At 40.6% G+C, this 13816-nt stretch overlaps 1 protein-coding gene across 1 annotated transcript in view; it reads left to right on the top strand.

The window, feature by feature from the left end:
- LOC117531541 (bromodomain-containing protein DDB_G0280777-like) overlaps positions 1-13816 on the top strand; it is a 483227-nt gene that overhangs the window by 460055 nt on the left and 9356 nt on the right. Inside the window, exon 7 of the mRNA XM_034194661.1 lies at positions 3430-3475. Within this exon, the coding sequence (XP_034050552.1) occupies positions 3430-3475 (46 nt within the window). The remainder of the gene's footprint in view (positions 1-3429; positions 3476-13816) is intronic.

Raw genomic sequence — 13816 nt, 5'->3', positions numbered from 1 at the left:
TCATTTGTGTTCAGAAGGAAACCCTTTATGGAGCTAAATCCAGGCCAAAAGTTTGTAATCTGAAAAAAAAAAAAAAAAAGATTGAAAAAATAAATTTTGAACCTGAAAATTCAATGTTTGTTCTTGAATTTTCTAATAATTGAAAAGTATTATTAAAATAAAAATAAGTGTAAGATATATATTTCAGTTTAAATATACTTTTGATTCAGCTGTGTAATTATTTTTATCAAATTTTTTTCATTTTTACTCTGAAATATATTTTAAAATGTCATGTGTAATTTTTATCAGTTGCAGGATTAAATTATTCAGAATCAAATCTTATGTTTTTGGTTTCATATTTATTTTTTCACCTTCATATTTTTTTTTTTTATTCACTTTCAGATCTTATTTTTTTTTTTTTCAGTTTCAAACGTTTGGCCCCGTTCTGGCGTGGGATGGTGTGGCTTCGATTGAGAGGGGTGTGGAATTGTGAGTGACAGCAGAGGAAACAGTCCTCACATGTTGCTTTCAGGAACCGTGGGTACTTTGATAGATAATGACTCAATGCTTTCTCTCCACTGTATTATCTTGATACCTCTAAATAAAGTGATGCTAAGGACAAAGATCAATCAATCAATTTTTTTATATAGCGCCAAATCACAACAAACAGTTGCCCCAAGGCGCTTTATATTGTAAGGCAAGGCCATACAATAATTATGTAAAACCCCAACGGTCAAAACGACCCCCTGTGAGCAAGCACTTGGCTACAGTGGGAAGGAAAAACTCCCTTTTAACAGGAAGAAACCTCCAGCAGAACCAGGCTCAGGGAGGGGCAGTCTTCTGCTGGGACTGGTTGGGGCTGAGGGAGAGAACCAGGAAAAAGACATGCTGTGGAGGGGACCAGAGATCAATCACTAATGATTAAATGCAGAGTGGTGCATACAGAGCAAAAAGAGAAAGATTCCCCATTTACATGAACAAATTGTAATCTATTAGACAAATATGATTCAAACCACCGCAGCGCAGTGCCTTTAATACCTATGGCATGCTCTAATCTCTGTAATAAAATTTTATGGTACAGTATCAAAAGCAGCACTGGAGGTCTAACAGAACCAAGCACAGAGATGAGTCCACTGTCCGAGGCCATAGATGATCATTGTGTAACCTTCACTAATGCTGTTTCTGTACTATGATGAATTCTAAAACCTGACTGAAACTCTTCAAATAGACCATTCCCTCTGAGATGATCAGTTAGCTGTTTACAACTACCCTTTTCAGAATTTTTGAGAGAGAAGGAAGGTTGGAGATTGGCCTATAATAATCTAAGATAGCTGGGTCAAGTGATGGCTTTTTAAGTAATGGTTTAATTACTGCCACCTTAAAAGCCTGTGGTACATAGCCAACTAACAAAGATAGATTGATCATATTAAGATCGAAGCATTAAATAATGGTAGGGCTTCCTTGAGCAGCCTGGTAGGAATGGGGTCTATAAACATGTTGATGGTTTGGATGAAGTAACTAATGAAAATAACTCAGACAGAACAATCGGAGAGAAAGAGTCTAACCAAATAACCGGCATCCACTCGAAAGCAGCCAAAGATAACGTACGTCTTTGGGATGGTTATGGAGTAATTTTTCTCTAATAGTTAAAATTTTGTTAGCAAGGAAAGTCATGAAGTCATTACTAGTTAAAGTTAATGGAATACTCACGTCAATAGAGCTCTGACTCTTTGTCAGCCTGGCTACAGTGCTGAAAAGAACCTGGGGTTCTTATTTTCTTCAATTAGTGATGAGTAGAAAGATGTCCTAGCTTTACGGAGGGCTTTTTTATAGAGCAACAGACTCTTTTCCAGGCTAAGTGAAGATCTTCTAAATTAGTGAGACGCCATTTCTCTCCAACTTACGGGTTATCTGCTTTAAGCTACGAGTTGTGAGTTATACACGGAGTCAGGCACTTCTGATTTAAAGCTCTCTTTTTAGAGGAGCTACAGCATCCAAGTTGTCTTCAATGGGATGTAAAACATTGACGAGATACTCTATCTCACTTACAGAGTTTAGGTAGCTACTCTGCACTGTGTTGGTATATGGCATTAGAGAACATAAAGAAGGAATCATATCCTTAAACCTAGTTACAGCGCTTTCTGAAAGACTTCTAGTGTAATGAAACTTATTCCCACTGCTGGGTAGTCATCAGAGTAAATGTAAATGTTATTAAGAATGATCAGACAGAAGGGAGTTTCAGGGAATACTGTTAAGTCTTCTATTTCCATACCATAAAGTCAGAACAAGATCTAAGATATGATTAAAGTGGTGGGTGGACTCATTTACCTTTTTGAGCAAAGCCAATAGAGTCTATAATAGATTAAGCAGTGTTGAGGCTGTCATTCTCAGCATCTGTGTGAATGCTGAGAATGACAGAATGTCTATTACAAGTAGTTTGAGACCACTCTTGGTTATTTTTGATGTATAAAAACTGGAAAATATGCAGATTGTAAGTTAACACCTATACCTAAAAAAAAAAAAAAAAAAAAAAAAACCTGATGTGTCCCGAATCCACACAAGACCGTGAACGCAGCACAGCACCACCGCATGAATTAATAGAGGGTTTTCAATCACGTGACCGGTTAGTTACCCTCTCCATCGTGGATTACTACTGCTGTTTATTATGGATTTTGGCATGTTAAATTCAGATATGACAATAACAATGGCTGATTGTCTACTGTTTCCAAGATATACAAGGTTTTACATTTTGCGTCTACATAATTATGTTAACAGTAGAGTTTTCATGAAAAATCATAGGTCTTTATTATGTTTCTCTGACTGTATAATATTTCACCTGTTCTCTTTTTGTAACACTTTAAAAATCAGCAAAAGGTTTATATATAATCCCTTAGTAGCATAGTTGTAGCATTTCTTAAATATACAGCCAATCAACAGTTTCAAACATTTTCATTTTCTGTGGCCCAAAATGAGTAAAGTTTGATGATCTTTATTTCAGAAGCATTTGGCTGTAGACCAGGAAATCAGGCCTAGTGTGGTTACTGAGTTCAGTATAAATTTACTCTTCATTTAAACCCAAATTATCATCATTTCACTACGTTTGATTTTAATTCAATTTTCCTTTTCTTTCAAATTAAGTGCTTTACCTCAAATTACACTCTTAATTCCACATTCTGGCCTCAGTTTCTTTTAAAGAAAACTTACATTTTGCACCACAACATATGTCCTTTTAAACATCTGTTAATGTTATCAGTAATACACAACATGATTATCTTCTGGCATTTGCATATCATCATAGCAGGTTGGTTATGAGCACGTTATCGGTCTTTGGTAAAAAAAATTACACAACAAAGTGATCCTCTACCTTCTTGCTGTGAGGCGTCAGTGCTAACCACTAATCCACTGCGTCACCCCCACTGTTCTAAATCATATCAATTTGTTTCTTTGCAGACATGCAGCAGTTGTTGCTGATTAAAGAAGAAATTATCCCTGAACAGCAGGAGGGGAATCTGAGTGTTGACCAGGAGGACATAAAGAGGAACAGAGAATCTCTGCATCAGTCAGCAGGAGCAGCAGCTGGAGGAGGCCATCAGTAAGTTCACTTTCACTGCTGTCACTGTGAAGACTGTCAAGGATTTTATATAGTTCATGCTCATATTATCATTATTTCTTTAGTTTATGCTTATATTATTTATTTTCTTAGTTTATGCTTATTATTTTTCCTCTTTGTGAGAAGAGGAGTTTTAGAAAGAAAGACTTGTTGTCTGCATTCTCATGATTGAGCAAACTATTTTTCATTTTGCATAAGTGCCTTGTCCTGCTTTGACGAGCCACAAGGCTCATGTTGCAGGAAAGGAAGGTTTCAGCCGTTACCTTGCTTTGCTATCATCCTCTTGCAGACATGACTCGTGTACCTCTCCCGACTGTCCTGTTTGTTTTTTCCTCATGTTGATGAACTAAATAAAGGCTGGGCCAGAGGAGGGGGATTTTCGGAGAGCTTTGAAGTTGAGCACCTTACAAGCTGTTTCTGGTTCTCCTCCTCTGCGCAGAGCAAAAATATATATATATATATATTTGTCTCCTCTACGTGGTTTCCTTTTCCAGTGTTGTGCCTCTCTCATTTCTTTAAAAACAGGGTGCAAACCCAACAGTTTTTTTCTTGGCGCCCAACGTGGGGCGTCGACAGATCTTCGTCGATCGAGCGGAGGAAGACACGCCGCAGACTGTGCACAGCCGATTCCACTAGAGGGATCGAAGGAAAGTCCTGAAGGACGTGAATTCTCCGTGGGGCCTGTGACTAATATGACGGTCCACCTCCGCTCGCCGCAGTAGATTGACGACGCCTCCGAACCAAATGAGGGGCGCAACAATTAACGTAAGTAATTACACTGCCTGCCTGTGAGGAAAATATGTTGAGGAGGGGTTCGAGTCCCCATCCAGAATAAGTGCGGGGGAGGGAGTTAGAGTCTCCGGTCCTGCCGGCACAGGTGGCGGAGGGGTTCGAGTCCCCATCCGTCTGAGAAATACAGGAGGAGTAAGAATAATTTCAGGAGAAGCAGTTAGAGAGACGCGAATTAATTGATTATTGCAAAAGTGAAAACTAAGTGTGTTTGTGGTATGAATGAGAGAAAATTCTGTTTTTGTTGTTTTGTTGTAAGGATTTTGTTGTGTTATTTATGTCTCTGATATAAAATGATTTATTATTATTATTTTTTTATTTTTTTTTTTAAGATGAGGTTTGTCTGTAATTGCAATCATTGATGAAATCTGTAATTTATTTTGTATATGTGTGAGAGTTGGAGCGGTTGTGGGAGTGTGTGTGTGTGTGTGACAGTGGCGGACTGTATGTGGGTATTGTTTGACTGAGTATTCCTTAGTAATAATAAAAGAATGAGACTGTGAGTGACTGAAGCACAGACAGCTTGATATCCCATTTTATCAGGGGATAAAAGTGGAGCCGTGTCTGCAAAGTAGGTTTAAGTCCATACGCACCACACTCACATATTCCCGACGAGTCTGCAAAGAGGGGGATTCCAAGGAAGGTCCGCCCACGGGGTAGAAGCTTGACCTGAACTTTGCAGAGTGAAGGGGAATAGGTGAACAACATGGGAACACACATGCACAGAAAATAAGCCCCTATTTCAGGGCGACGAAAATACATGCACAAACGCAATCCGGAAAATCTGAAGTACATAACTAAATGGAAAAAGAAATATGGCTTTTCAGGTAAATTGGTTGTGCCAGATTGTGAAGGTTTGGTGTTAAAACTTACAGCAGCAGCAGCAGCAAATAAAAAGGGTAACAGGAAAGCAAGAAAAGAAGGAGAAATAGAGTGTGCAAAAGTATGGCTCAGTGAAGCACGGATGAGAGTAGAGGCCATAAAGAGGAAAAAAGACGAGAAAGGAAAATCAGAGGGCAAAGTAATGTTTGTAAAACCTGAAGATAATGAGACGGCCGTGAGAGGCCGTGATGTAAATCCACCCCTGCAGCCACAAAATCAGGCTGCAGTAAGACAAGCGGCACCAACAGTGGCTCCACCACTGGTAAAGGACCCGATTTTAGAAAGCACAATGTGACCGCTGACTCGGATGATATGATTAAGATACTGGATTGGGCAAGACATGCAGCAAAACTGACCGGACAGACAAAACCCAAAACTTCTGTCTTTGTGACTGAGGATTTTTCTGAAATCTTCCATCAAATGGGGGCTTTAGGGGCCGGGGTCGTGGACGCGGCCGTGGTCGAGGAGGCTTTCGAGGTGGAGGGCGTGGCCGTCCCAAATCAGGTCCACAGGAGAGTGCCTGTTGGGGGTGTGGAGAATTTGGCCATTGGCAAAGGGACTGTCCCCACCAAGGTCCGCCTAAAGTGGTGAGACCATCAGCCCCTCCTCAGTCACAATGACTAGAGGAAGGTGAAAATGAGGAAAAAGTCAGAGTGACTGGACTGGACGTAACAACAAACACACCAATAAGTGACAACATTAATGAGTTACCAGAAAAACAGATAACAATCACAGTGGATATTCATGGAGCATGGTCATTACCACTCCTGAAAGAAAGACCTGTGGTGACTCTAAAGGTAAATGGACAGGACATGGATTTTCTCTGTGACATAGGAGCATGTAGGAACTATATTTGCAAAAGAAGTCGTTTGGGTAAAATCTGCAAATGGACAGGTGAATTCAGAGAAAATATTGAAGTTTGTCAATTTTGAAGATCCTGAAACGGACCAAACTGCTTGTGTCTCTGTGGTTTATTTGCCCCATTGTCCAGTAAATTTACTGGGACGAGATTTGATGACTGCCTTATCTATAAGAGTCACGCCAACAGTAGGTGGTATGAGAGCTGTGAGGCAGCCCGCTACTGTATATACAAATTTGGCCCAGGCCTGGCAGTACTCTTTGGATCTGTCGGAGTTGAGACAAACTGAACAATTATTGGAGGAAGGTTTGACGACCTGTGAAAACAGAGAACATGTAGTAATGATGTCACCAAAAGATCTACACATAACTATGCTATTCACTCCACGAAAGGATGAAAGGTATGGAGCAGGATTTCTGAAAATTCCATCAGAATTACAGACAGTAGCACACCTATACACAGACAGAAAAACCACCTCTGTGTGTAGTGTAGTGCTGACCCAAAGTGCAGACAAATGGTACAGAGGAAAACCTGAGGCTGTGCCGCATATTTCACTGACAAGGGCAGACACTCAGTCCTGGAAGGACCTTGGAGGAATTGCTAAAATAGCTGAGGAAGGAACTGATTGGCACGAAGCAGATGCAGTGTCGGTGTGGGATTTCAGTCCATCCACAGGCTTGTATCGGAAATACATGTTTGTAAGTGCTTGGATGACACCGGTGATACATGAAGTAGATCTGGACGATTGAAATTTAACAACATCTGTGTTGTTGACACAGGAAGATGAGACTTTATTGGCCAAACTGCCTCCTCATCTCTGGGTGAATGCACCCACAGATGTAGGACTGTTGAAAAATATTCCGCCAGTCAAAATTAAGCCACGATCTGATTGGAGACCACGGATTAAACAATATCCGTTAAAACCTGAAGCAGAAAAAGGAATTGAACCGGTTATTGCAGAATTATTGGAAGCAGGAGTCATCAGGGAATGTTTAGATGCATCCTGTAACACTCCAATATATCCTGTGAAAAAAGCAGACAATCAGAATTGGTGAATGGTACAAGACCTACGTGCAGTAAATGCTGCAGTAGAAACTAGTGCCCCTCTGGTCCCAGACCCACATACGCTGCTAAATAGATTAAGTCCTGGAAACATGTACTTCTCTGTCATAGACATCAGTAATGCATTTTCTCAGTACCTGTTCATCCAGACTCTCAATTTTGGTTTTCTTTTACATTCAAAGGGAAAAGATACACATATACAAGACTCCCTCAAGGTTTTGCTGACAGTCCATTTTTACACAAGCAAAAATTGTTGCTTATCTTCATTTCCACCAGAAGATTCACAAATCTTGGTGTATGTAGATGACATTTTGGTGGCAGGAAAGACAAAAGACAGCTGTACAAAATGTACTATGATGCTTTTGCAACATTTGGCAGAAACAGGAAGTAAAATTAAAAAGCAAAAATTGCAGTTTGTGCAACCACAAGTGACTTATTTAGGCCACGTCCTATCAGCTGAGGGGAAACGAATACAAGACGATCAAAAGCATGCTATTCTCAAAGCGCCTAAACCGTCAACAAAAAGGAAATGATGACCTTTCTTAGGTATCTGTAATTATTGCAGAGCCTGGATTCCATGTTATGCAGAGAAGGTGCAGAAATTGCAGGATTTAATACACTCTATACCAATGGCTATGAGTGACAAAATACAGTGGAATAAAGAAGCTGAAGAACAGTTTACAGCTCTTAAACAAGAACTTGTGAGTTCCACAGTATTATCTCTGCCCAATTATGCCAAGCCATTCACTCTCATGGTGGACACAAAACAGGGATTCATGTGTGCAGTCTTGCTACAACAACATGGTAATAAAAATAAACCAGTCGGCTATTATTCCAAACGTTTGGATCCAGTGTCCAAGCAGTATGCGGAGTGGCAATGGCAGTGGAAAGTACAGCGGATGTTGTTTTGTTCCACCCATTGACTGTTAAAGTAACACACACAGTGTGTTACTCCTGCAAACAAAGATGACATTCTTATTGCCTGCTAGACAGATAGCATATACAGCAATGCTATTGTCTCAGCCACATGTTACCATTGAAAGATGCAACACCTTGAATCCCGCCACGCTCCTACCTACTGAGACAGACGGTGAACCGCATGATTGTTTGGCAGACACACAGAAACAACAATTACCTCGACCAGACTTGACAGACGAACCATTTACAGATAGACTACATTACTTTGTGGATGGCTCATGTTTCAAAGATCAGAAAGGAGAGACATTAACAGGCTAGGTTGTTGTTCAATTACCAAATACTGTTATTGAAGCAAAACAGATTGATCATTTTAAATCAGCCCAAGCTGCAGAACTCATTGCATTAACCAGAGCTTGTATCTTGGCTAAAGGACAGAAACTGACAGTCTATACAGATAGTCAATATGCATTTTCAACAATTTGGTTCTTTGCAAAACAATGGCAACAAAGAGGTATGATAACCTCTACAGGGAAACCAGTGACACATGCAGGCTTACTCACAAATTTGCTAGAAGCAGTGACATTACCATCACACCTGGCATTATGTAAATGCGCAGCCCACATCAGAGGCACAGATTTTGTCTCCAGAGAAAACTGCCTGGCAGACAAAATAGCGAAAGAAGCAGCAGCTGGTCGATATGGTACTACTTCTATTTACATAGCTCAAACAGACAATGAACCATTAATAGATTCTGACCTTTTATTGGATATGCAAAAACAGGCACCAGCGCAGGAACGACATTTGTGGTTGAAAAATGGGGCAACCCCAAAGGACTTTATTGTGTACATAACAAACCCATCCTACCCAAAAGCTTATTCAAAGCAGCTGCAATTGCGACGCATGGGTTAACGCATGTGTCGACAGGGGGGATGGTATATGGTAGACCAACACTTTACTACCTATGGATTTAATTTATACTCAAAAGATTTTTGTAAAGCCTGTGTTACCTGATTGAAACACAACCCACAGGGAAATATAAGACCCCGGAGAGGGCAATTCCCAAAACCACAGTATCCTTTTCAAATTGTTCATATGGACTTTATTGAACTAAATCGATGTGGACCTTATCAATACTGTCTAGTATTAATTGATGCCTTTTCAAAATGGGTAGAAATTGTTCCATCACAAAAAGCAGATGCTTTAACAGTAGCAAAAGCATTGTGTAAGACAATTATTCCGTATTATGGAATACCAGAGACATTGTACAGTGATAATGGAACACATTTTGTAAATGAAGTTGTACAAAGAGTAGCAGAACACATGAAAATTAAGTTAAAACATCATTGTGTTTACCACCCACAAAGTGCAGGATTAGTGGAAAGGACAAATGGCACAATAAAAATAAGACTAAGGAAATGTATGGAAGAGACAAAACGAACCTGGATTGAATGTTTGGACCTAGTAAAATTGTATATGAGAATAACACCAACACCATCAGGTTTAACACCATTTGAGATACTTTATGGACGACCATATTGTCTACCAATTTTTGACATGGATACTAGAACAGCAGATGAGGAACAAACATTAGCAGATTTTATGAAAAAGACATTAACACAGAAAGAGATAACTCAAACACATTTACTGCCGAATAATTTTGATCTCCCACAGGACGGCCTTCCAGTAGTCCAGCCAGGAGACCGGGTGTTCATCAGAGTGATTAAGAGGAAGAACTGGTCCAGTCCTCGTTGGGAAGGTCCATACCAAGTGCTGTTAACAACACCAACTGCAGTAAAGATAGCGGAGAGATCAATGTGGATACATCTAAGTCACTGTAAGATACAGCGGGTGTTGGCTGCCTCCACAGTGTAAGGGGAAGTCTGGCTACAAAGGGAGTCTATTTAATTAGCAATAGATTGTCTCAACGCCAGTGAAGCAGGGAGATCCTTGCACTATTAGGTGAGGTTGGTTAACAGCACTGTATCCTAGCAATCATGACTGAACTACAGCAGACCCTGGAGCGGTGTGCTCAGCGCCGCCGCTGCCGGACTGTTGGTAGGGCAGCCGGTTGCGTTGTGATCTTAGTGTGTTTCGTGCTCCTCGGATTCCTGGCCTGGTGGTTGACCCAAGAATTGAAGCTCACTGTGGACCGAGCCAGAGAACAACGGAAGCAACGTCATAAGAGGTTTATTCATAATGTGAATGAGACTGATGGACACCCTCATATATACCATACTAATGTGGTACAGATATGTTCATTTATTGGCTATGGAATTACATGTTACTAATTATGTTTGTTCGCAAATGCCTATATCCTCAACACACCCAGCTCTGGCGCTAAACCGTACCTGCTAGGGTGACAGAATGTCTTATCATACGGATGCAATCAACTGTATTTCGGGGGCAACAGTTCTCAGCAAATCTGACAAGACGTAATACCACTTGCCTCAGTGCAACCACTTTTATGATAGGGACTTCAACAGAAGATGTACAAGCGTGCCCAAGTGCTGCTCCATTGACTAGACTGAAGGGAAATGCAAAAAATCATCACACGTCAATTGTCATCACAACGGCCGTTCCCGATTTACTTTTACGGGACAGGGAATAAAACTGTAGGTAAAATTAGGAAACGTCTGTGTACCCAAACTTATGTTTTATCAAATAATTTAAGCCTAACCAAAACATATATGTGGATGGTACTTATCTTCATCACATTGGACGGGGATGTAATTATACAGGCTCCTGTCCATGGGGAACGGATGAATAATGTGCTTATGTTAGTAAGTTTTTGCTACCACCTGTAAATGGTACTCCAGTGTATGATGACATCTATTGGCTTTGTGGTTCCAGACTGTACATGAGTCTCCCACCAAATTGGGGTGGTGTGTGTGCACCTACCCAGGTGACTGACCATACACATGTGGTAGTGCCAAGGACCTCCACAGAGAAGAATGGCAGCACCAGACGGAGGAGATCGATATACCCAGTGTGTTACCCATGATCACATGTGGGGCTCGGATGTACCAAAGGACCAAAAGTTGTGGTCTGTAGGAGATAAAATAGCACATTCATTGTTCCCCTGGATAGGAGTGGTAAAAAATTAATTAATGATTGAAACTCTGAATTATCGATTGGGTCTGTTCACGAATGTAACTGAGAAAATAGTAGCAGCTCAAAATACTGAAATAGATGCTTTATGTACCATGGTGATGCAAAATCGCATGGTTTTAGACTTGCTTACTGGTTCACAGGGAGGAGTTTGTGTTCTGCTGAAAACAACATGCTGTACTTTCATCCCAGACTCCATTCATTCAGTGGATGTGCAGGACGCATTGGAAGAGCTGAATAAACTTCATGATGCAATGCATAAAGACACCCTAAGCCGTGAACCGGTGGAATCCCTGGTCCTGGTTGACTTCAGGACCAGGGTGGCAGTTACTATTGAAAAATGGTGACACCAGTTATTATAGTCCTAATTCTGATTGGACTTTGCATGTGTTGTGTGATCCCTTGTATCAAAACAATGGTTGGCAAAATGGTGTCAAATACATTTGTACAGTGTAATCTGGCTTTCCAACAAACTATGGCCAAAATATCAAGCATTGAAACAGTCAGACCTAAGTGGAGAAAACTATAATGACTGTGTTGAGAATTATGATGATATTGAAAAGCTCACAACTCCAGTTCAAGCTTGAACGGTTGACGTGATGAGTTAACACACTCTTACCTATGAACGTTAGCTGAAAATGTAATAAGACAAGTGGTTAAAGTGGGACAAATTTTCTATTGAAGTGTGTTTTGGACATGACAAACTTAAGTAAATAACGATAAACAGGGAGGCTTATGTCAAGGATTTTATATAGTTCATGCTCTTATCATTTATTTTCTTTAGTTTATGCTTATATTATTATTTATTTTCTTATAGTTTATGCTTATTATTTTTCCTCTTTGTGAGAAGAGGAGGTTTTAGAAAGAAAGACTTGTCTGCATTCTTCATGATTGAGCAAACTATTTTTCATTTTGCATAAGTGCCTTATCCTGCTCTGACGAGCCACAAGGCCATGTTGCAGGAATGAAGGTTTCAGCCATTACCTTGCTTTGCTATCACCCTCTTGCAGACATGACTCATGTGTAACCTCTCCCGACTGTCCTTGTCATGTTGATGAACTAAATAAAAGGCTGGGCCAGAGGAGGGGATTTTAGGAGAGCTTGTGTAGCTGAGCACTTACAAGCTGCTTCATTGTTCTCCTCCTCTGCGCAGAGCAAAAATATATATATATATTTGTCTCTCTCTGACTGGTTTCTTTTCAGGTGTTTGTGCCTCTCATTTCTTTAAAAACAGGGTGCAAACCAACAATGAGCTTCAGATTTATGAATTGTGCGCATAGTTACATTTTGTGTGTATAAAATGAGGAAAAACTGTAATCAATAGTATTAATTGATCGGCTTCAATCAGTCCCCAAGCTGAACTGTCCTTCATTATCATCATAAGTCACAGTTTGTCACAAACCTGCTGTGATCAGCGAACTTCAGGCTTGAAAACAGCATTCCAGCAAGTTGACTAGTTTCTTCTTTCTTTAAATCCACTCGTTTCTTCTTGCTGCTCTGCGATCTGTTTATTTCTACCAACTCAAATATCTCGGCTTCATTAGCAGCAGTTAGCCGCTGTTTCAACAACCTTCTCAGCTCTTCCACCTTTTCGCGCTAACTTCACCTTTCTTCTTCTTCCAGTTTACTGTCGACCTTTGTGCTTCTGGAGCTCTTCAAAAAACATATTCGAGGATCACAGAGTGAAGTTTGATCTGTTCACTGAAGAGTTTCCAGCATCTCCAGCTAACTAGCTTTAGCCTCTCACGCCTAAAGGAAAGTTTTTCTTCGTTGAATTTTTCTTCTTCTCCTCAGTTTTGATGGCGTACAAATCGACAGTGCATTACCGCCACAACTGTTAGGATGTGGAGCATGAATGGAGTCTGATAGTATAGAAATAATGAATGTTTATGAGTTCAATGGTACGAATATTTCATGAGGTGAAAGCTGGAACATACCATTTCCTTATGCCTTTCTTAAGTTTGTTGAGGAAGATGAGATCCTCTTGTGACACTGTTTTGTCATTTTTGCTGACCTCTTTGAAGTTCACTTTCCAATGCAGGAATTGCATCCATGGGAGTTACTGGAGGGATCTCTTTTACAGTAACACGGTAACAAAGGCTACCTAGCATATCAGTCTCAAGGCAAGGCTCTGAGCTGCCACTATACTCCATCCTAAGTCTGCGCAGCATGAAGGCTCATCATCTTGGCCTAGTATCACTTGTCTTGGTGCTAAGGCTCGGAGACAGTTATAACCAATCAAGAGAGCTACTTCACAACTGAGGAGTGGTGGGACTTCATCGATGATTGGTGATAAGTGACTCCAGCGTTTGGCTGTTTCACAAGTCGGTATGTGATTGCGGTTTGCAGGAATACAGTCCTTGTGTTGTGCAGGAGGGAGCTGGATAACTTGCAGAGCTGTAGCCCTAACACGAAGACCACACACCTTTCCACTGCTTACAACTGTATTCTTTCCCATCATGGTAGTTAGTTTAGTTCACTGGACAAACATTGGCTTGCAGTTCATGACTCACATCCTGATCAATAAAGGCGGTGTCACTTTGTGTGTCCAATAGTGCACAGACAAGTTTTCCTTGCATGGATTTGCAGCTGATGACATCCACACTGGA

The sequence above is a fragment of the Thalassophryne amazonica genome, chromosome 18, assembly GCF_902500255.1.
Source record: "Thalassophryne amazonica chromosome 18, fThaAma1.1, whole genome shotgun sequence".
Lineage (NCBI taxonomy): Eukaryota > Metazoa > Chordata > Actinopteri > Batrachoidiformes > Batrachoididae > Thalassophryne > Thalassophryne amazonica.
Note: the sequence above shows the minus strand (reverse complement) of the source record. Positions and strands in the feature narration are given on the sequence as shown.